This window comes from Engraulis encrasicolus, chromosome 3 (genome assembly GCF_034702125.1).
Source record: "Engraulis encrasicolus isolate BLACKSEA-1 chromosome 3, IST_EnEncr_1.0, whole genome shotgun sequence".
In the NCBI taxonomy this organism is placed as follows: Eukaryota; Metazoa; Chordata; class Actinopteri; order Clupeiformes; family Engraulidae; genus Engraulis; species Engraulis encrasicolus.
In genome coordinates, this window is record NC_085859.1 from 43,416,171 (window position 1) to 43,439,138 (window position 22,968).

The 22,968-nt window shown below is 44.8% G+C and overlaps 1 protein-coding gene across 1 annotated transcript in view; it reads left to right on the forward strand.

Annotated features, from left to right (window-relative positions):
- cemip2 (cell migration inducing hyaluronidase 2) overlaps nucleotides 1-22,968 on the forward strand; it is a 94,175-nt gene that overhangs the window by 2,148 nt on the left and 69,059 nt on the right. The window contains exons 2-5 of the mRNA XM_063195489.1: nucleotides 4,550-4,988; nucleotides 7,428-7,568; nucleotides 10,051-10,275; nucleotides 10,686-11,028. Coding sequence (XP_063051559.1) covers nucleotides 4,583-4,988; nucleotides 7,428-7,568; nucleotides 10,051-10,275; nucleotides 10,686-11,028 — 1,115 coding nt within the window. The 5' untranslated portion in view covers nucleotides 4,550-4,582. The remainder of the gene's footprint in view (nucleotides 1-4,549; nucleotides 4,989-7,427; nucleotides 7,569-10,050; nucleotides 10,276-10,685; nucleotides 11,029-22,968) is intronic.

Consider the following 22,968-nt stretch of genomic DNA (forward strand, 5'->3'; position numbering starts at 1 on the left):
CTAGATAGTGAAGTCTTCTGTCAGCCAGGTAGGCTGTGTTATGTGCACTGTACTGAATACAGACCAGGGGCTGAGTGAGTTGCCACAGAGGAATTGTAGAATGCTGCCAGAATAATAGAATAGAGTTGTGCAATCTTAAATAACACTTTCAGCCTTGCCTGGAGGAAAAACAGAGACTTTTCTGAGAATCACCATTTTTTTCCGAGTTGTTGATTTTCGTGTAGCCCAGTAGGAGTCCAGCAGGAGCCTGTCGCAGGGGGACCAAGGACACCCTGAACAAAAGAGCCATAGAGAAAAGAGCATTCAAGACGCAGAACACTCTGCATTTAATCACTGAAAATATGTGTGATTTGTGTGTGTGTGCGTAGGCGTGTGTGTGACGTGTTTGTCGTGTGTGTGTCGTGTGTATGTGTGTGTGTGTGTGTGTGTGTGTGTGTGTGTGCGTGTGCGCGTATGTGCGCCGTGTGTGTGTGCACGTCGTGTGTGTGTGTGTGTGTGTGTGTGTGTGTGTGTGTGTGTGTGTGTGTGTGTGTGTGTGTGTGTGTGTGTGTGTGTGTGTGTGTGTGTGTGTGTGCGTGTGTGTGTGTGTGTGTGTGCGTGCGTGCGTGCGTGCGTGTGTGTCTGTATGTGTGTTTTCATTTTCCTGAGGTTGGCCAGATGCCTCAGGTTTTCAGAGCAATTAAGGAGGCAATCACTATTTGGTACATAAGGGAGGACACACACACACACACTCACACACACTTACACACACAATCACGCACACACACGGCGCGCGCACACACACACACACACACACACACACACACACACACACACACACACACACACACACACACACACACACACACACACACACACACTACACACAGTGCAGAGATGACCACCCTAGTTTGCACACAATGTTGATGATGAGTTGTGTTACATTGTGCCCATCGTATAACAAAGCACAGAGCAGACTTCAGGGTGAGGAAGAGAAAAACATGCGTCATATGTTGGTGCCCAGTGTTTCCTGTTTGTCCTTAGCTTGGCAAGGTTGCTGGGGTTACCTGGTATTAGATACTTGTGACTATCAATGGAAAGGATATGTTGTGCAGTTTCATATGAAATGTGTCAAAGGCCCCCAACATATCTTTATTTAATTTTTTGATAATTCATTCAATATTTATCTTTTCAGGGGACATGGTGGGAGGTGGCCACCTTAACTATTAAGTGCAGGGGAGAACCCTGGTGTCAGAGCCCAACACCTAACCAAACATTGCACTCTCCATGTTCTCCATTGTACTCCTGTGACTTTTTTTTAGTAGCTAACGTCAGGTGGTTCAACCACAGCTAATGCCCATAAATTAATTAGTAATTGGAAATAAATCTGCGCCAATGAATATGCATTTTCGGTAATCCAGTAAAAACGTCAAAAAACAACATTTAATGCATACAATAGTGGCATTAGTGGTTGTTGCACCATTCTGATGTTTGTTACTAAAAAAATAGCATTTGGGAAACGCTATTCGTTATCTTCTTCGTCAGACCAACATTTCGGTACGAGATTTGAAAGTCGATGATAGTCAGGCAACTCGGGAACTGCTCTGGCTTATCTGAAGGCTATGCTAACATTCTCAACATCCTTCTGGTATGCTGTGCTACGCCGACACAACCCGTTTAGCCTTGACCTCTCCTCAAAAGAAGTGACCCTAGTTCTCCGTCATTGTCCCTCAATGGTGGCACAAGCTACCAGAGCCTACAAGACAAGTCTCATCCCTCTCTGCCTTCAAGACTAGTAGAGACCTGTTCTGTGACAGTTAAAAAAGATACTATCTCTTCACTTTTGTGGGTCACTGACGGGCTCAGACGTCAGGTGGTACAACCACAGCTAATGCCCATGTATTACCTAGTAATTGGTAATTAATATACTGCACTGTATATGCTTCTTAGATAATCCATTGAAAACAACAACAAATATTTGTAATCCATACAATAGTGGTTGCACCACTACATTAGCTGTGGTTTCCCCACCCTGATATGTGCTACCACTAAAACTTCATTGACCCACTTATTGGTGTATCGTCTTTGACAGTTTTCCTTCATAAAAAGATACTAACTCTGCACTTATGCACCATTCCAGCTTGACCTGTGCAGTACACCCACGGTATTTCCCAATGTAGGCCTATTGGATGCTATTGATAATGTCCTCGTATGTCACTCACTTTGGATAAAAGTTTTATGCAATGTAACATAATGGATCCAGTGCATGTAATTTCATATGCCCTTTGCGCAGAGCCTATGTTATAACCTTACTGTCACCAAAATTGTTTTTAAAAGTCTTTACTCTATTACTTGCTACTAGCCTCCCAATGTCAAAGAGTCATAGTAATGGTGTTAAGATGTACTTGAGTCTTTTCAGCAGAGACTGACCGGGCCGGCCGGCGGGCCCATCAGCACGAAGAGGTTAACGATGATTCGCTCTCAAAGAGTCATGAAAGAAATTGACATTAGGAATGGCTGTTGGTTATTTCTACGGTATATACCTTTTTTCTATATCAGATGAATGTGGGTCATGTTTCACAACATTTTTTTCCTTCACCTTTACTGGTATTACGCAGAAAACACAACTTGACCTGAGGCCACATTTTTACAGTCAGTTGCAACCGTGGTCACCGTGGGGGGTGTAGTAATTCTGTGTCCCCTAATTGGTTCCATGTACAGCATGTTGTTGTTGTTTGGTTTGTATTTTTTCTCTCTCTGCTAAGTGGAAATACGCATGCAAGTAACCCACGTACAGTACCAAATTCCTAGCTGAAGCTGTCAGGCTGTTTCACAAACAGGGTTGCCAGATTGGGCGGTTACCCGCCCAATTGGGCTGCTTGGGAAAGCCGTCTGTGCTGGTAAAAATGGTAAAAAACGGCCATCTGGCGGTTTTTCCTGTAATTTTATGCCCATAGAAATAAATACAATTTGTTGAAATTGGGCCGAATTTAGCGCCTCCAGACGTTTTTTTCAGCACTGTTTGGACAGGATTTGATCAGACACATCTGGCAACACTGTTCACAAACACTCTACACAGGGCAGACAGTGAGTGAAGGAGCTATCAAAACAAGCGTAGCGGAAAACCAGAGCCGTCCTGAGAAAGAAAAAAACCTTTCTCTCAGTGAAATGGGGCTTGTTTTAACAAGGGCTTTACATAACACTTTTATTGTGAAATAAAATGCGCTCTTGTGAAGTTACTGTGGGTGCAGTTTGTGTTTTCTAAAAGATACTTTTAAATTGGCGTGCATGCGGTCAGCAAATATGTTTACGAGAAGTGGTGGTTAACCAAGGATGAACATTACATAGTACACTAGTGTCTTCGTGTTCAAATAAACAATGTCCATATTGCCACATTATTTGATAATGTACATGTACAATTAATCACTGACAATTAATATGCTGTACACAGTGACGTGATCATGCTCTATCCTTACCTCTGTCTCTATCTCTCAATCTCTCCATCTCGCTTTTCGGTTCTCTCTCTCTCTCTCTCTCTCTCTCTCTCTCTCTCTCTCTCTCTCTCTCTCTCTCTCTCTCTCTCTCTCTCTCTCTCTCTCTCTCTCTCTCTCTCTATCTTTCTCTTTCTCTCTTTCTGCCTCCCTCTCTCTCTGTCTGTCTGCCTATACAGCTACAGTGCATTTCTATCCTAAACAGTTATGAACGCTCCACAGAAAGGGACTAGACATTTTCATCCGCATCCAACCTCTCCATTTCTCTTCTTTGTCTCTCTCTCCCTCTATCTCTTCTCTTGCTCCTTCCACAGTGTGTGGTGAGACAGCTACGTATAGCTGAATGATGGAGGTGTCTAATGGGCTGTGATATATCCTCGGTGTTCTAACCTGTCTCTCTCTCCTGTCTCACTTTCATCTCCATATAGGAGAGTGGTGAGAGTTGACAGCTGTATGATGCAGGTTAAACTGGGCATACACTGTGTGATATTTTCAGTCGTGGATATTCTGCTTCTGCTCACACTGTACGCATGAAGCGCAGGGTTTAACAGTTTGCAACTCATGGCTCAAGCCCTCACACTATGCTTACACTGTACGACACAACAGATTTGTTTTCAAGCGCTGCAGATGACAAAAGCACGGAAGGGAATCGCGCACCTGAAGTATAGGTGCTGCCCTGGCAATCTGTGCCTTTTGTGCATGGGCAGTGTGAAATGTGGTGTCTAAATTGGGTTATAGCGCTGCTTCAGCAGTGCGATTCACTCACGAGGGGCGACTAGGATTTCAAACTGTTTTTGATTTTCTTGCAACCATACAATTGCTGATCGTGAGCTGGTCGTGAGGTGAAATCGCTTGTCGTTACCCCATTTGCACTTCACAAATGCGCAACGCACGATTGACCTACGATTAAACCAAAAATAGGCCTGATTCGCAATAAGTCGTGTGACCGGCAAATCGTGGCAAAATCGGGCCAAAAGTCATGCAGTGTATGCCCGGCTTTAGTAATGGGCCTGGTCGCATTCCCCTCATGCTCTAACCTGTCTCTCTCTTTGTCTCTTTATCTCACTCTCTCTCTTTAGGAAGTGGTGAGAGTGGTCAGGACAGCTAGCTGTATGATGCAGGTTAGTAATGGCCCGGGCCACATCCCCCCCGTGTTCGTGCCGCCCCCCAACGGCCACACCCAGCGCTCCCCCGGCTACGTGCCGGGACGCGTCGTGCCCGTGCGCTCCCCTCCTCCGCCCACCAAGGCACCCCCGCCGCCCCCGCACAAGCCTGGCCCTGGAGGAGGACCACCCGTGCCGCCCCACCACCACCAGCTGCGCCCCGGCAACAACACCTCGACGACAACCTTTAACCTCTCGGAAGGAGGTCAGGGACGGGACTCGTCAATGGGCGCCGCTGCTGGCCTGACGCAGCAGAGCAATAAGAACGCCCTGATCTTCACTGCCGTGTCCACTGGAGCGCTGCTACTCTGCCTCACCCTCGCCATCACGCTCGGCTCCAGGGACGTGCTGGACGGTGAGTGTGTGTGTGTGTGTTTGTGTGTGTGTATGTGTGTGTTTGTGTGTGTGTGTTTGTGTGTGTGTGTGTGTTTGTGTGTGTGTGTGTGTGTGTGTGTGTGTGTGTGTGTGTGTGTGTGTGTGTGTGTGTGTGTGTGTGTGTGTGAGAGCGAGAGAGAGAGCGAGAGAGAGAGCGAGAGAGAGAGCGAGAGAGCGAGAGAGCGAGAGAGCGAGAGAGAGAGAGCGAGCGAGAGAGCGAGCGAGAGAGCGAGAGAGAGCGAGAGAGAGCGAGAGAGAGCGAGAGAGAGAGAGAGAGAGTTTTGGCATGTGTAGCGGTGTTTGTAAAGAACACTAACAGAGATTAAGAGTGTGTGGTCCATGCAGCTCAAATTTGCTGAGAGATCGCTTTACCTGATTGGCCGATCACTTCTCCATCCTGCTGCTCAGAACAGCACTATAATCAACATTAGCAGACATTGGCCAACAGAGATGCTGTATGCATGCTCAAGTGCACTGCTTAACTTTGTCAATATATGAACTCTAACTTGAAAAATAAGTGAATAACTGGAGGCATATGAACGCTTTTCTTTGTACAGTAGTGGTTCAAATTCTAGCATTTCTTTTCTTTGTAGTGGTTAAAATTCTAGCATTTTGGATTAGTTGCACCTGCTGGCTTTTGGGGAAGGCCTATAAGTAGGGTATTGCAATAATCAGCTCCATAGGAAATAAAAGCATGAATTCATTTCTCCATGTCCTGATTAAGATACAGGATAAGCTTAGTGTTTGAATTTGCCCTCTTCTCTGTCCTGCTGACTCATCTGGAGAAGTAGGCTGGGTCCACCCATACCGTACTTCCTGTGACGACTTCCTGTGATGTTACTAGGGTTGCCACATTTCAGTGGTAAAAACACATTGATGTGCGAGCACAAATCATTAATCATATGTGTTTATTTCAATGGGGTAATATGAAGCTGTACATTATGAAAAATCAGGACAATCCAGGAATTTACCCGAACAGACCATAAAAACCGGGACAATCCTGGACGTGTGGCAACACTAGATGTTACACGCAATGAGTCGCCACCAGGCTACCAGAGAATTACCCTCATAACCACAACCTCTCCCCTAAGCAACTGGAGCCGAATTGGGCTTCTTGATAGATAGTGGATGGGGCTGACTGTTGGGTACCCCTACAGTGGATACTTTTGGTGTGGCCCTGGCAATTGCTTAGGCTGTCCATTGGTAATATGGACTCTTAGTTTGTCCTAACAGAGAATAGAATTGATACTAATATTTGTCTTCTTTGTTTTCTTTTATCTTCTTTTCTGTTCTGTTTTGTTTCTTGTAGAGAACTGCCCGACCACAACCCCGACCCGGTCTTACACTAGAATTATAGAGACAGCATAGAGCAGGGATGGGCAACTTTCATGATAAAGAGGGCCAGATTTTTTTTATCTCCACCATCAGAAGGCCACATGATCACGGATCTTCCTCACTGACTATCGATATTATTTGGAACGAATAGGAGTGTTCTCTATTGTTCAACAGTATAATTACAACGAATTACGTAATTCAGTAGTGGTTTAAAAAAAGTCATGTTTTATCTTTGTAAGGGCCATACTGAGTAAGGAGGCGGGCCCAACCACAATCCCTCTCTGGTCTTACACTGGAATATCAGAGTGAATATAATGCTGAATTTATCGTGTTAAGGTGCCGGTATGCTTGCTGCGAGCTGTAAATTACGCGCGTCACCGCGAGCAACTGAGAGCACATGCTTGCTTCAAAAGCAGTTGACCAAGACGCAAAATAGCCTACTGGCGGTATCATACAGGGGGGGCTCCCTGGGCAATGAAAGAATACTGCTACTACTCCTGTATGTGCATGCTCCTTTTTCAAAGTGCAACAAGGAAGCATGATCACAAATGTTTGAAATATCTGACAAACTCAATGAGACGCTCTTAAAAGTCGCTCCCATTGTCGTCTTCATCAGAAACACTCGCGTGGAACTGTGCAGTCTTTCTTACAATCGCCCCCAGCAATTTTGAAGATACTGCACCTGACGCGAAATTGACATTAAATGCGCATGTTAACGCGCTCATGAACGAATCGTGCACGCACTCGCGTATCTTGCAGCAAGCATTCCGGCACCTTTTTTTAAATCTTCTTTTCTGTCCTGTCTGGTTTCCTCTAGAGAACTGCCCCAACCACAACCCCTCCCTGGTCTAGAATTGTAGAGTGAGCATAGAGTTAATAATAATATTTTGAAAATACTGCTACTAATATTTGTCTTGTTTATTTTCTTTTATCTTCTTTTCTACCCCATGTCCCATGTTCCTCTAGAGAACTGTCCTGACCACAACCCCTCCCTGGTCTTATGGTAGAATTGTAAGCATAGAATTAATACTAATATTTATCTTCTTTTTTCTTTTATCTTCTCTTCTATCCCATGTTCCTCCAGAGAACTGCCCGGACCACAACCCCTCCCTGAGCAGCTGGAGTCCGGGTCACGACCGCAGCAAGGTGGTGGTGGTGCAGCATGGGCAGAAGCTACTGCTGGAGGCCTCCACCACACTCTACTCTCTCACCATCAAGTCAGGAGGTGTGTGTCCGAGTGTGTGTGTGTGTGTGTGTGTGTGTGTGTGTGTGTGTGTGTGTGTGTGTGTGTGTGTGTGTGTGTGTGTGTGTGTGTGTGTGTGTGTGTCCGTGTGTGTGTGTCCGTGTGTGTGTCCGTGTGTTTGTGTGTGTGTGTGTGTGTGTGTGTGTCCGTGTGTGTCCACACTCTACTCACTCACCATCAAGTCAGGAGGTGTGTGTGTCCGTGTGTGTGTGTGTGTGTGTGTGTGTGTGTGTGTGTGTGTGTGTGTGTGTGTGTGTGTGTGTGTGTGTGTGTGTGTGTGTGTGTGTGTGTGTGTGTGTGTGTGTGTGTGTGTGTGTGTGTGTGTGTGTGTGTGTCTGTCCGTGTCTGTCCGTGTGTGTCCACACTCTACTCACTCACCATCAAGTCAGGATGTGTGTGTGTCCGTGTGTGTGTCGGTAGGTGTGTGTGTGTAGGTGTGTCTGTGTCCGTGTGTGTCTGTGTCCGTGTGTGTGTTTGTCTGTGTGTGTGTGTGTCCGTTTGTGTGTGTGTGTCCGTTTGTGTGTGTGTGTCTCCGTGTGTGTCCGTGTGTGCATGTGTTCTGCCCCAGTCAGGGTCCGTGGTCCGGGGCCGGTGTCATAGGTCACCTGAAGAATGTTCCGTGTGTCCGTTTGAATGATGAGGTAGTAAAATGAGATATGGAAACCATTTATTGTATCACTGTTGCAGAGGGGGGTTCTTGCACAGGGCAGCCAGTAGACACTAGAGCTCAATAGATGGATGCCTCATTTATAGACCTGGAAGTGTAGAATAGAATAGAATAGAATAGAATGGAATGGAATAGAATAGAATAGAATAGAATAGAATAGAATAGAATAGAATAGAATGGAATGGAATGGAATGGAATAGAATAGAATAGAATAGAATAGAATAGAATAGAATGGAATGGAATGGAATGGAATAGAATGGAATAGAATGCATTAAAATGCCTTTTATTGTGCACTGAGAGCTATGCACTGAGAGCTATGCACTTCCACAATGCGATTGAGGCATCTTGCTGATCAGTGCAACATGTAAGTGATTATTACAATTGTTACAATCACGATTATGCAATTATTAGAATAGTATTACAACAAAGAATAACAAGAGTAAACAGGAGTATGTACACTAAAGGTGCATTCGGGTTGACTGAGAACCGTGTCGGTGCCGGTTGCAGCACCTGAGCATTCGAAAGCCAGAAAGTTGGTTTGCGATGTGAACTGCAAAATACTAGGTTTTTCTCCACGAACCGTGACACCAATCTGGACATCAACAGGTTCATCCAGGTAACACGCAGTCACATGTGGGAAAGTTCAGACCCGGTATGAACATGAGTGGTTCGCAGGTCAGCTCTTTAATTCTTAATGCAACTGGCGTGAGGACGGACACTACCACTGTCTGAAAATCAGCCTGAAAACAGTATAATTGTCTCTACTAACCTTTGTATTGCAAGCTGTATTTGTATTGCAAATATCACAAGTTTGCAGTATGAATGGATCACTGAATGAATTTGAATTTGAGGACTGGATTCATTTTTCTCAGATGTGCTTTGGCTGCTAAGCACCTCATTGTGTTTTCGAACATTAAATTATCTGGACCAAACATCCCACATGCAACAGTTTCTGGAAAGCAGATCTCTCTCAAACAGAAAATGACGCAACAGCATCTGACCACAAGACTTTTTTAGTTTATGTATTGTGACACTTCCTGCAGAGAATGAGGAGCACTGGAGGACAGCAATTGTGTGATATCTGTTTTGTATGTAAGCACAGAAACTGCTGCATGTGGGACGTTTGGTTCAGATTGTATGTTCGAAAACACAATGAGGTGCTTAGCAGCCAAAGCACATCTGAGAAAAATGAATCCTGTCCTCAAATTCAAATTCATTCAGTGATTCATTCAGTGTACTGCAAACTTGTGATATTTGCAATACAAGTACAGCTTGCAATACAAAGGTGCAGTGTGTCAGGGGTCACCAACATGCCAGGTAGCCCACTAGGAGGTTCTGTGGAGCCTGCCAAGGCTGTTAAAAACAGTCACCCCAACAGGGGTTAGGCAATTTTTTTTCTTGTTTTCATGTTAGAATATGAGATTATTTTATAGTAAACTTTCATTAATAGCGAAATTATTCATTTATATTTGAATTGAATGTGTGGACATTAGTAGAACATTTTGAACAAACAAGTAACCCTAGGTACAACTTCTGATCCTTCTGGTCGCCCTCATACCCAGAAACACTTAACCTAGTATTCTACCCCCCCCCTCCCCCCCCCTCTCTCTATTGCTTTATTTGTGTGTGCCCTGGATCTGAAACAAATCATAGATTGGCTCACTTTAAGCCAATAGGCAGGTTCACTGTTACTGAGAAATGTACGTATATTGTTGAGAAAGCTCTGAGATCGATGGAAGTTGACCTAATCTAATGATTGAGTGTCAATTCCAATGTGTGTGTGTGTTTTTTGGATAGGAATGGTCGTGTTTGCGGACAATGCTGCGGGCACCCTGAACATCACCCTACGGCTGCGTCACATACTGATTCAAGATGGCGGCTCGCTGCACATCGGGGCGCCCAAGTGCCGCTACCGCTCCCTGGCTACCGTCACGCTGGTGGGACGTTCTGACGAGCGCGACGTGAAAGATGTTCCACAATTCGGACGCAAGTTCTTGGGCGTGGCCAGCGGGGGCACCCTAGGTCAGACATTTTTCCTGATCCAACTGTTTGATGTCACCCCATTCTTATCACTTTCACTGTTGTTTATTAAAGTTCGTTTATTTTTGTATTATTACACACACACACGTCACACAAAGTATGCCAAAGACATACAAATGTGTTCTTTACTTCTAAAAAAAAGTAACACATTGATTTACGGTTAGTGCATGAAATGCTACTTGCAAGTAAATGTCCCTCGCCTGCATGTGTGCGTTTGTGTGTGTGTGTGTGTGTGTGTGTGTGTGTGTGTGTGTGTGTGTGTGTGTGTGTGTGTGTGTGTGTGTGTGTGTGTGTGTGTGTGTGTGTGTGTGTGTGTGTGTGTGTGTGTGTGTGTATGTGCATGCATGTGTTTGTCACACCATGTCTGTGCATTCCGACGTGTGCGTCTCCAGAGCTCCACGGCGCGGAGCGTCTGTCGTGGACGCAGCTGACGCGCACGGTGCCCGCCTCGGGCCTGGAGGTGGGCGCCTACTCCTTCCAGCGCAACTTCAGCCGCGGCATCAACCTGCGCGTGGTGGACCAGGACACGGCGGCGGTGCTGTACGCCGAGCGCTTCGACACGCACGACTCGGACGACGACAGCCGGCGGCTGAGCCAGCTGCTGAGAGGGCTGCCCAGGGGGAGGATAGTCACGCTGGCCATCGGGGACTCTGCCGTCAAGAGCCTGCTGGAGGAGACCAAGGCCACCGTCACCGAGCTCCTGGGCAGCAGCTATGTCAACAGCCTCAAGTACAGGTGAGTGGCAACTACTGGTGTCAACAATAATACATTTGGCAATGCATTGCGGTACGGGACAGGACAATTCAATAATCGATTCGGCATTTGTCATAATCGATGTGGCATATTTTTTCGACGGCCTCAAGTGCAAGTGAGTGGCAACTGATGTGTTAATCAGTTCATTAATATGTTAATTCAGTCGATCTACTCTGGGCGGCCAATTAGTATGTGAGGCTGTGTGTGAACTGGAGAGTAGCTATATCAACGGCCTCAACTACAGGTGAGTTGCTACTGATATGTATTTAGTGGATCTGCTCTGTGAGGTCAGTTAGTACTGTATGTGAGACTGTGTGTGAACGAGGCAGCAGCTATGTGCGTCAACGAGTACAGGCAGTGATTGGCAAAATGGATTCAGTACTAGTGGTGATCGATCCGAATCGATCCGGGGCATGGACGATCCAGATCCAGATCCGGCAAGTTCCAGAATCAATCCGGCAATTTTTTTAAGTTTCAATTACTTCCATGGATATTTCGGGAGCAAATGAATGTTAAATTAAATAAAAACACTTCAAAACATTGCAAGACTGATACAGACTGATACAGAAAACAGCCAATAAATTGTTGCTCAGTATCTGACTACTTGTATTTCCTCATCATGGCTGAACATATGCTTTGCGTTCAGTAGAAATGTAATGCATTGCAATGCATTGTAGAATTGAATCGAATCGGATTGGATCTAATAGAATCGAATCGAATCGGATCTACTACCTCCCGAATCGTGATCGAATCGGATCGTGAGGGCAGTGCCGATCCACACCACTATTCAGTACTGTAGTTACAGTCCTGTTCCACGTATTCCAAATGATTTGGTTTTACCCGTCCAATTCAGCCAGATGATTGGCTGGTTGAATGATCACCTGGTTGAGGTAAAACAAGGTGCTTTAGAGTATGTGGCCCTATCCAAACAAACGAGAAATGATTACTTGTGGGTGAACTGAACTCTGATGAAGTTTGAAATGTGCATCTGACTCAACCTGTCACTAATGTTCGAACATGACAAGTGATCTTGCTTGTGTCATCGTTCCTTCACCCTGTCCCCACGTCCCACCTCATTCACTGATTGGTCATGTTGTCTGGCTACGTGAGTAATGGCCTTCCAGAAGACCTGACTCAGACACACAGGTGTCAAAAGTAAAAGTAAAAGTAAATTCATAGTGTAAGTACAACACTTGCACATGATATTACATAGCTGTTACACCATTTACTCTATTGTACCTTGTAAGGTAGACAGACTGTGTTGTTACTTAAAACACTAAAAACATCAACAACATCACACTTTTTTTACTCTATAAAGTTACCTGTGCTGTAAGGAAACAGTGTTTCTTTTCTTAAACTTTAACTTTTGACACTGCCTAGATGTAACAGGCCACGTCACTCCTGCATCAACATCCTTGGCTAATGGGCCCTTGAGCAAGGCATTTATCTTCACATTCCTCCAAGGAAACTGTTCCTAAAACACATAAACACATACAATTTCTTCAAATACCTCTCTCTACTGTACTGCAAATGACTCTCTTCTACTGTGCTGCACCTTCTTGTCTTGTGATCTGCTCTACTCCAAAATAACTGTAAATCGCCCCGGACAATGAGACCCTCAGCTACAGTAAGTGTAATGTAATGCAATATAGTGTCATGGCACTTCAATACATTTTATGGCCGTTTGGTCATCTCTCCGGGGTTTTCCGTCAGCTTGTTATTCACTTCCACTGTTGGCTGGCGTAGTCGGTTTGGAAAGAAACAGCAGTGTGAATTATCTCAGGGCGTGGTGAAGAGAAGAGAGGAGGAAACCCCTCTTCTCTTCTGCTGAATGATGTCCAGATCTGAGTTCACACATCTCCCCGGTGCCAAGCGAGCGCAGTGCAGCTCAGCTCGGTCAAATAGAGCGTAGCAGCAGGAACGTGTGCAGTGCAGTGCAGTGCTGTGCGTATCTGACCGTTGCTGAGCCCTCGCAGTCGGTGTGAAATGACTAACACTCCAGGCTGTTGCTAAGGAGCCAAATAAGTTGGCCTTTAAGGAGACAGAAAACAATTGCTCATTGTGCTGCTTCCATACTCTCCTTCAGGGCACTCTCTCTATTCTCTCCCTATCCTCTCTCTCTCTCTCTCTCTCTCTCTCTCTCTCTCTCTCTCTCTCTCTCTCTCTCTCTCTCTCTCTCTCCCTCTCTCTCTCTCTCTCTCTATCTCTCTCTCTCTCTCTCTTTCTTTCTCTCTCTCCCACTCTATCTCTATCTCTGTGTCTCTCTGTGTCTCTCTCCCCCTGACTCGCTGTGTCTGTGTCTGTGTCTGATACAGTATGTCCGAATGAGACAGCCACAGAGGACGAGACATTCCGGCCTCTACTGTCCCACTTCTCTCATTATTGGCCTCGCTCTCCCTATCCTCTCTCTCTCTCTCTCTCTCTCTCTCTCTCTCTCTCTCTCTCTCTCTCTCTCTCTCTCTCTCTCTCTCTCTCTCTCTCTCTCTCTCTCTCTCTCTCTCTCTCTCTCTCTCTCTCTCTCTCTCAGACACTACACACACTTTCCCTCACTCTGACACTAAAAAATGTCACGTATTGGCTCAACAGATTAAAAGTCTGGGGAGAGGGGTGGGCGGTATAGATCTAGTGCATCCATTCCGCACACTATAGTTCTGGCCTCAATCTGTCTTTTGTGTCTTCCTCACCGCTCCAGATAAGGCAGAGACAGCACATCACATGAGAGAGAGCGAGCGAGAGAGAGCGAGAGACTGAAAGAGAGAGAGATTGAGAGAGACTGAGAGAGCGAGAGACTGAAAGAGAGAGAGACTGAGAGAGAGACTGAAACTGGCAGCAGGAAAGGCTGCCCGTGTTTCCGATGGTCTAGGGCCAGCAGGAAAGCCTTCTCTGGAAGGTTACACGGGGGCCCGCTTCCAGGATTTGTGTCAAAAAAGCTGACTCGGCCCTGTGTTTGTACAGTTTCCCCCCACCGTGCTGTCGTCCAACTAGGCAAAAACGTGTTCCCTCCCGCTCCCCTTTTCTCATTTACTCTGGCGACATAGTAAGCAGTACGAACTACTGTATACAGACACACAGACACACAACTCCATTTTTTGCAGACAATACCTCTTTGGGCATAGCTTTGTACAGTATTTTATACGTTATATGTTTGTTACATACATGGTTGTGTGAAGAAGTTGTAAGAGAAGCCTGTGTGGAGATGTTATTCGAAAGAGTTTAGAATTTAGTTGCAACTGCAATCAATTGGGCTTCTTTTTAAAAAGTCCAAGAAAAGCTCAGTTAACTAAAACTGGACTCAGATCAGTGTTCAAAATGCTTTTCATCTGTAGAGGGAAGAGCCGTTTGAAGGTCAAGTTTAGGTAGAAGAATATTAAAGTCCATGCATGGCTTACTTACTTACTGGGGCTCCGGTGCAATATGCCAGTGGAAGTCTGTTATTTGGTTAGAACATAAAGACTATATTTAACTCCAGTCGAGCCCCCTTGTGACAAGGTGGACATAAAGGCCCTCTTCTCTCACCCCCGGCCGAATGGAAAAGGCAGAGTATTTATTTAAAACGAGCTGCTACTCACCAGCATCTGTCTTTTGTTGACATACTTGGACATCGGAAAAGGGGGGGTTTTGTCTCGGTGTGTGCGTGTGTGTGAGTGGGGGGGTTTGGCTACATTTGCTTCAGATCAGGGGGAAAATGGGATTTTGCCAGAAGTGAACTCAAGCGAGTGCCACGTGTTTTCATATGTGGAAGTAATACTTAAAACTTTTGTGCTTGCTATGCAAAGTCTCAGATACTCTAGGTTGTATTAACCATCTCTGACAGAGTCCCACTACTCAGTCGCACTATACAGCATTTAATCATATGGAACCAAGCCAGAAAGATATATAAGAAATATAAGGGAGGAAACGTATCTCAGGAGTGGTGGGCGTGTGTAACATTTGATTCAAGACGGCCGTAAAAACTGTCAAACGTTTTGATGACTTCAGAATTATAATCATTATTTACTGCTCTCAGCACTGCAAATATCCATTTTGCCGTACATCACCAGCAAGCGTCAGCTTCCATTAGTATGATTAGCATGTCCTTGTTTGACTAGGCAGCAGCTCCCTCCACTGCAAATGCAGCCTCAGGCACGGTTGCCAGATAAGACTGATGATTTCCAGCTCAAAACAATACTCAAGTGAAATCATCTAATTTGAACTAAATTCTAATGATTTCTTTGGCCACAAATTAGCAGAAAAAAACAGCCCAAATGCCCTTTTTTTACCAGTTTTTACATGCAGACGGCCATCCTAAGCAGCCCAATTAGGCGGGAAACAGCGCAATCTGGCAACACTGGCCTCAGGTTTTCCAGAGACCAAGTACAGTATGTTATGTGTGCACACTAAGTGAGACTACTGCACAGTGCATGTAAATATGGTACACATGCCACACATGTGGAAGAGCGCCTGTACAAGCACATACAGTACGTATACCACACAATCATAAACTCACATATCCTTTACACACAAACATATGCAAGAGAGCATACAGCATACTTACAGCTGTATATGTTTGAATACCTCTTTTTTGTGGAGTTTTATGTGCCCAGCAAATAAGTGCAAGGCTACTTGGGGCAATAGAGTACACAGTATATAGTGAAGTGAAAAGTGAAAGCCCATTGGGAAACTCCAACTCCCATTGTCATTGTGACACAGCACTCCACAGCACACAAGTGAACACTGCACACTGCACACAACGAAATTGCATTTATGCCTCACCCGTGCAAGGGGGCAGCCCTCAGTGGCGCCCCATGGGGAGCAGTGCGGTGGGACGGTACCATGCTCAGGGTACCTCAGTCATGGAGGAGGATGGGGGAGAGCACTGGTTGATTACTCCCCCCACCAACCTTGCGGGTCGGGAGTTGAACCGGCAACCTCTGGGATGCAAGTCTGACGCCCTAACCGCTCACCCATGACTGCCCATATGATACTGTACTGGGTAATACAATAAATGTATACTTGTATGTACAATGAATGCATACTTTATGTATTGTACATCATTTAAAATATGTATAGAAACTGCTCTCCAAGCTGTGTAGGTGTACCTAACAACGGCCCTGTACATATGTGTTGATTAGGTCAACCATATAGCCTACAGGTGTAGGTCAAAGTTAACAAGCCATACTGCCGGCACACTTTCTTTTTCTTTTTTTTCTTTCTCTCACTCTTTCTCTTTCTTCTTTTTCTTTCTCTCCTTTTCTCTTTCACTTTCTCTTTCTCTGCCTCCCTCTCTAATTCTCTCCCTCTCTCTCTCTTTCTCTCTCTCTCTCTGCCTTCTCTCATTAACTAAGTGTACACACACACACACACACACACACACACACACACACACACACACACACACACACACACACACACACACACACACACACACACACACACACACACACACACACACACACACACACACACACACACATCTCTCTATCGCATTATGTCAGTCAGATACATAAAAATCTCAACATGTTGTGGCATCCGTTAGTGCAAGCTGACCACATTCTTGTCAATCTCAGCACGGCGGACGGTGGAATGGAGACAAGCACCAGCCGCCACCCTGCCTTGTAAAAAATGTTAACAATGACTTTCATGAAAGCAGCGACCTTGTAAAAAGTAACAGCGACCTTCATGAAAGCAGCGACCTTTGACCCCCCCCCAGCCGGCATCACTTGCATTGCGTTCGTTTGATGTCCATGTGCATGTTGCCGCGCCGCTCTGGGAGGGTCAGATGGGCAGATGGTTCCCTTTTCCTTAATGGCGTTAGGAAGTGGCACCATGTTGCTTTAGATGTGGTCGACGGGCTCGTTGGGATAATGTTTTTTGCGTGTGTGTGTGTGTGTGTGTAAGAGCTGCTTGCATCCTGATGTTCAAACTGTTTCCATTATAAAGCAACATGATGTGGTTGACGGCTCATTGGCATAATCGTGTGTGTGTGTGTGTGTGTGTGTGTGTGTGTGTGTGTGTGTGTGTGTGTGTGTGTGTGTGTGTGTGTGTGTGTGTGTGTGTGTGTGTGTGTGTGTGTGTGTGTGTGTGTGTGTGTGTGTCTGTGTGTGTGTCTGTCTGTCTGTCTGTCTGTCTGTCTGTCTGTCTTTGTTTACGTATGTGGGTGTGGGTGTCTATCTTTCAGAGAACCGTGCATTGTTCATAGAGGTTCATTAAGTGTTTTAGCCATAAAGCATTGTTCATAAACTTCTTGCGTGTAAACCGACCTTGTGAATATCCGGAATGATGTTTTTTCCATGTTGGAATTGAAGTTCACAGACTGTTTGCTGTTATGTTCTTGAAACAAAATGCGTTTGTGCGTGAGCAGAGAGGTTGTAAAAGGTGTTGAAGGTGAAATGATATGACCTTTCGTGTGCTTGTTCCACTATTTGTGACGGGATGTGAATAACGGTAAATATTATCACAGGGATGGCCTTTTGTTTGAATTGCTGGTACTCCAAGCTCTGTATTCATTCTGAAGGTTACCTTTCACACTTCAAACAGGTTCTGATTTTTTAAAGGGGAAACATTAACAGGACATGCGTAGGTTCATACAGCTTTTTAAAGGTCTTTTCTTTCCGCCACTTTTTCCAAGGTGTTAGGGTACTGACAACATGTTTGTGAATATTTTCTTTGAACGGAACATATTCATGACGGACATGTTGCACAATGATGTTGTGAAATGTTTCAGTGTTCCCAACCTTTTTATGTTTTGCGTACCCCCTAAGCCTTTTTGTCATGCCTTGAGTTACCCTCTCACTCATGCTCTGTATCTCTACCTCTAGCCTAATGTGACTATGCTTCATACATTTTTTCTCATTACATTTTTCCATGTACCCCCTGCAGTGTGCTCGTGTACCCATAGTGGTACACATACCCCCTGGTTGGGAAACACTGAAATTGAATTGAAAGGCTACTTTAGGTATATTGTGTGGGTTTCCCCTATTCTGTGAGTAATGAGGAAATTGCGCTAGGTGACGCGTGTCTCTGTTTATTTCGTCACTTCTTTTTTTAGGCTGAACAACACATTCAAATTCAATGTCTTTACATTTGCAATTGCACGGTTCAGCAAGGTCATTCTGTTGTACAAATAGGATAAAAACTACCAAAATATTCTGCAATAACCTGTTAGTAGCAACAAAGGCACAGTCTAAACAAAAGGGCTCATGGAATTAAGTTAAAGAATGCAGCCATATTAGCTCATTTTCTAAACCACCGTTTTAGCCAACGTGTGCATACTGCCCTCCACTAACATCCAATTCATGCAAAGTTGTTGGAGAGGATTGTGATGAAACTTGAATGCAGCCAATCAGACGGTGAGTGCATGCGCATAATTTTACACAATCAGCACAATGTACGCAGCGTACTACAGTAGTGTAACATTAGTGCCAACATAATATGCTGCAAAAAAAACCTGTGGCATCAATGCCTCTCAGTTGCACCACCAGTAGCTGTTGCAACAACTTTTTAAAACCGAGGCGAGACTATTAAAACTCCCTGACTTCAGAGTTGCTCTTTTCTGGAGGAAAAGGACTGCTGCTGCTGCTGCTGCTGCTGCTGGAAAGTGATGAGTCATCACTACGCTATGGCAGTGCCTCTGCCTCCGAGACCTCATGCAGACAGTTTGGAAGAGGCCGTAGGGAGAAATGGAGAAAGCAAAAGTGTGTGAGAGAAAGGGAGGTAGAGAGAGAGAATTGGTGAAAGAGTGTACTGTAGGGGACAAGGAGGAGAGGAAAATTGGGGGGAAAGGGTGAAGAGAGAAGAAATAGGAAAGGGAATATAGAGTAGAGAGTAATTGGCAAAAGGGGAGCAGAGACATTGGAAGTAAGGGAACTTGAGACTTAGAGCCTTTGAGTCCTCATTAGTCTCCATTCACAAGTAATGCAAGTTTGAGCTCTGTAAGTTGCTACGAATTATACGTCCTTAATAAATGACCAACTGATTCTTTGGATTACATTACATTACATTGCACTTAGCTGAAGCTTTCATTTATTCAAAGCGACTTACAGTTATTATTTTATTAGTTATTAGTTATTAATTTCAGTTACAGTCCCTGGAGCAATGTGGGGTTAGGTGCCTTGCTCAAGGGCACTTCAGCCATGGATGGAGATGTACATGTAGTATACCACGCAATCAGAGGTCAAGGGGTATTTGAACCTGTAACCCCTAGATTGAAAGACCAACTCTCTATCCACTAGGCCACCTTTGGATAGGGAGTTTAGTAGGATTGCTACCATAGCAGGATGGCGGTACCTCTGCCTCCGAGACCTTGTGCAGACAGTTCAGTCTCTCTCTCTCTCTCGCTCGCTCTCTCTCAGTCTCTCTCTCTCTCAGTCTCTCTCTCTCGCTCGCTATCATGTGATGTGCTGTCTCTGCCTTATCTGGAGCGGTGAGGAAGACACAAAAGACAGATTGAGGCCAGAACTATAGTGTGCGGAATGGATGCACTAGATCTATACCGCTCACCCCTCTCCACAGACTGTTAATCTGTTGAGCCAATACGTGACATTTTTTAGTGTCAGAGCGAGGGAAAGTGTGTGTAGTGTCTGAGAGAGAGAGAGAGAGAGAGAGAGAGAGAGAGAGAGAGAGAGAGAGAGAGAGAGAGAGAGATGGGGAAAGAGTGTACTGTAGGGAAGAGGAAGAGAGGAAAATGGGAGAAAGGGTGATGAGGGAAACTATTGGGAAAGGGAAGAGAGTAGTAGAGTAGAGTAATTGAGAGTAATGAAGTAATTCACAAACAGGAAAAGAGAGAAATGGAAGGAAATTGAGATTTGAACCTCAAGCCAGCACACTGATACAATATGTATTCATCAGTCTCCATTCAAAGGTAATGCAGCTCTGATGAAGCCACTGTATACTATGCTTCCTCAATAAATGCTTGACTGATTCTCTTTGGTATGACACTTAGTAGGATTTTTAGTTTTACTACTTTCATGTTAACTATATATGATGTTGCACTGGAAAATATATTTTTTAAAACCAGCGGGAAACTTTTTCAGGATTTGCCTCATTTAACCACAGCTCTGTTGAGGGTCTTGGAGCACATGGAAGCTGGGAAGCTGACAAGGGGGGGCAAACGGGTCACTTGTCCTGGGCCCATGAAGAGAGAGGACCCAGAATTGGATTCTCATTACATTGCATGTATTGGGTTGGGGCCCTTTCATATGTCTTTGCTCCAGGGACTGTAACCAATACCCTGAAAAAGAATAACTGTAAGTCGCTTTGAACAAAATCAAAGCGTCAGCTAAGTGCAATGTAATGTAATAATGTAATGTAATCTCTTTGTCCCGGGCCCAGCCAAAGCTGTCAGCGGCCCTGCATGGGAGACTTACTGTACACTATCCGGATGGCTCAGCTGGTTCAAGTTCAGTTGGTGGAAACCTGGTTGCTGGAGTGAAATGAAATTGAGCGGAGGGACTTGGTGGCACCAGCAGCTTGGCTAGAGTTAGACTTCCTTTTTTCCACAATGTTTTTTTGGGCTTCTATGCCTTTATTTTTTTGTGACAAGAGGACGGTGGGAGAGGGAAAGGAAACGAGTGGGGAGAGGGAGATGGGGAAGAATCTGCAAATGACCTGTGATGGAAATGAACCCGGGACGCTGGCGTTTGAGCCATGGCTGAGCACTGGACTGCTAACCCGGGTCATTTGCCGATTCTTCCCCTTCTCGAGTTAGACTTCCTACGTGTGTTGAAAAATGGTCAGCTTTATCCGTACTTTTTGCTCCCCATATTTTTCTTAATTTATTACTGTGACATTACAAGCTTAAGCTGCTTAACATGTACTGAACTAAACCAAAACACATTATTTACATATGTCAACTGTCCTTTGAAATCCTACATTTAAATCCTGGATCATGTGTGCTTTGTGGTTGAGCTCTTGAGAGTTAGCCTGCTTGGACTGCCGCAGTAGTTTTCAAAGTGGGGGCCGGGGACCCCTGGGGGGCTGCAAGGACGTGGTAGGGCGGCTGTGGCAGGTTGGCAGGAAATGTATTGCACAATTGAATAAACTGAATAACTTACATTAAAACAAAATAAATAAACCAAACATAAGCACGAGCCATTACTTAAGAAAAGCATTATAATAATCAACTGCATCTCTGACCAGTATGCTATTATCTTTATTATTTTATATACAGTGGGACACTGCCTCACAGGCCTGGACTATTTGGGAGAGGCATGTCATTGTTAAGTTTGGGAACCCCTGGACTACCGTACCCTGCGCTTGCAGCCCTCGTTTGCACTCAAACACTTCCCAGAACTGTGGACCGAGTGGCAGGAGAACACACACACACATACACACACACACACAGGATGGAAAACAGATCCGTATCGCACCACACAGAGGAGAGGAGATGTGATGTGTATGAGTAGACGCGAAACTGAACATGTGCTGCCAAAGGTGTCCTCGATATCAACATGCGAAAGAAAATGTGACTCATTCGAACTTCAGTTGAACTGGCAATGAATATAAAAAAAAAATTAACTGTGGAGTTCAGAGCAATTAACTTTAATGAGGTTATTTTATGTGTGTTTTGCACTTTTTAAATAACTGTTAATATGACATAGTTCCCTCTTTTTTGCTGTTTGTTTGCATTCTAACTCTGGCATAGCTCCTTAGCTGGCTGCCATGTGTGTGTTTGCCCTGGCTGCAGGGCTGGACTGGCCATCTGGCATAGCGGGCACTTTTTTTTTACTTGTCTGAAAATAGGGGCTCACGAGTGTGTGGGGCCCACCGGTGAGTCAGTTCTGCGCCACTGATTTAAACCAAAAGTGCCAGGGTCCCATTTCTCCCCTAGTTCAGTCCTGCTTGGCTGTTATGTTGTGACACTTTGGCCAAGGCATGTGTTGTTTTGGTTACAGCGTACTGTATGTTGTGAAATTCCCTGAGCTGAGGATCTTTGAAAATTTTCTTTGAGTGTCTTTGTTTTTTTTTCTTTTGTGTGTATTTGAGATCTAGTTCTCCCTTCCATATGTCGAATATATGCGAGGATGCAAGTGTGTTGGAAAATAGGTCACTGTCAGAATCACAGTTTGCAAGTCACTTCATTCAGTTGCATTGGAAGTCCATCTTTTTCCAAAGTAACTCTGTGAATAAGTGAGCATGGTCTTGAACTGAAGGACGCAGAGATGGCTTTAACTTAAAAAATGACACTTTCTCACTTTCTGTATTTTGTGATTGTTATCTGTGATGTTGTTAGACGTACTGTACTAATTCACAACTAGACCTGAGAGGTAACTAAGCATGCCATGATCTGTTCTCTGTTTTCGGGTGTACATCACAGACTGATGTGCATGATATTATGACTGACATGCTTGGTAATCATATTCTCTTGTAACTAGAGACAGTGGAAGTAGATACACTAGAAGTATGACACTACTAGTATGATATTACATGGTTTCAACTGTACTACTGTAAAAGTATATAACTTTTCCCTCCACTTTATTCCTAACCAAAGATGGCCATTTGAAACAGAAGCAGTGTTAACTTAAGACACAGGAAAGGCAAATGGCATGATACAGATGAGGAGATGCAAATGAATGAATGTTATAGGCCTATATGACAATTTAATTATCAACTGCAAGGTAACATTACATTTAACTCAAGGCTACTGTAGGTTACATAGGATACAGTGAAATCAAATACAGTTTACCCAAGATAGATAGACAGAGAGAGAGAAAGAGAGAGGGAGAGAGGGAGAGAAAGACAGAGATTGGAGCCCCTTCAGAGATGGAATGAGACTCCCAGGTGAATCTCTGAAGTGAGATTATATACTACAACCCCCCACCCCAAAAGTGTCCTTTGTCTTACTAGGGCCAGTGACACCCCAGGGGTTTGAGCCACCACATGGCATGGGGGTGATGTCCCCTTCAGTCAACTTTACAGAGATAACAGCAAACAGTGACCGCAACA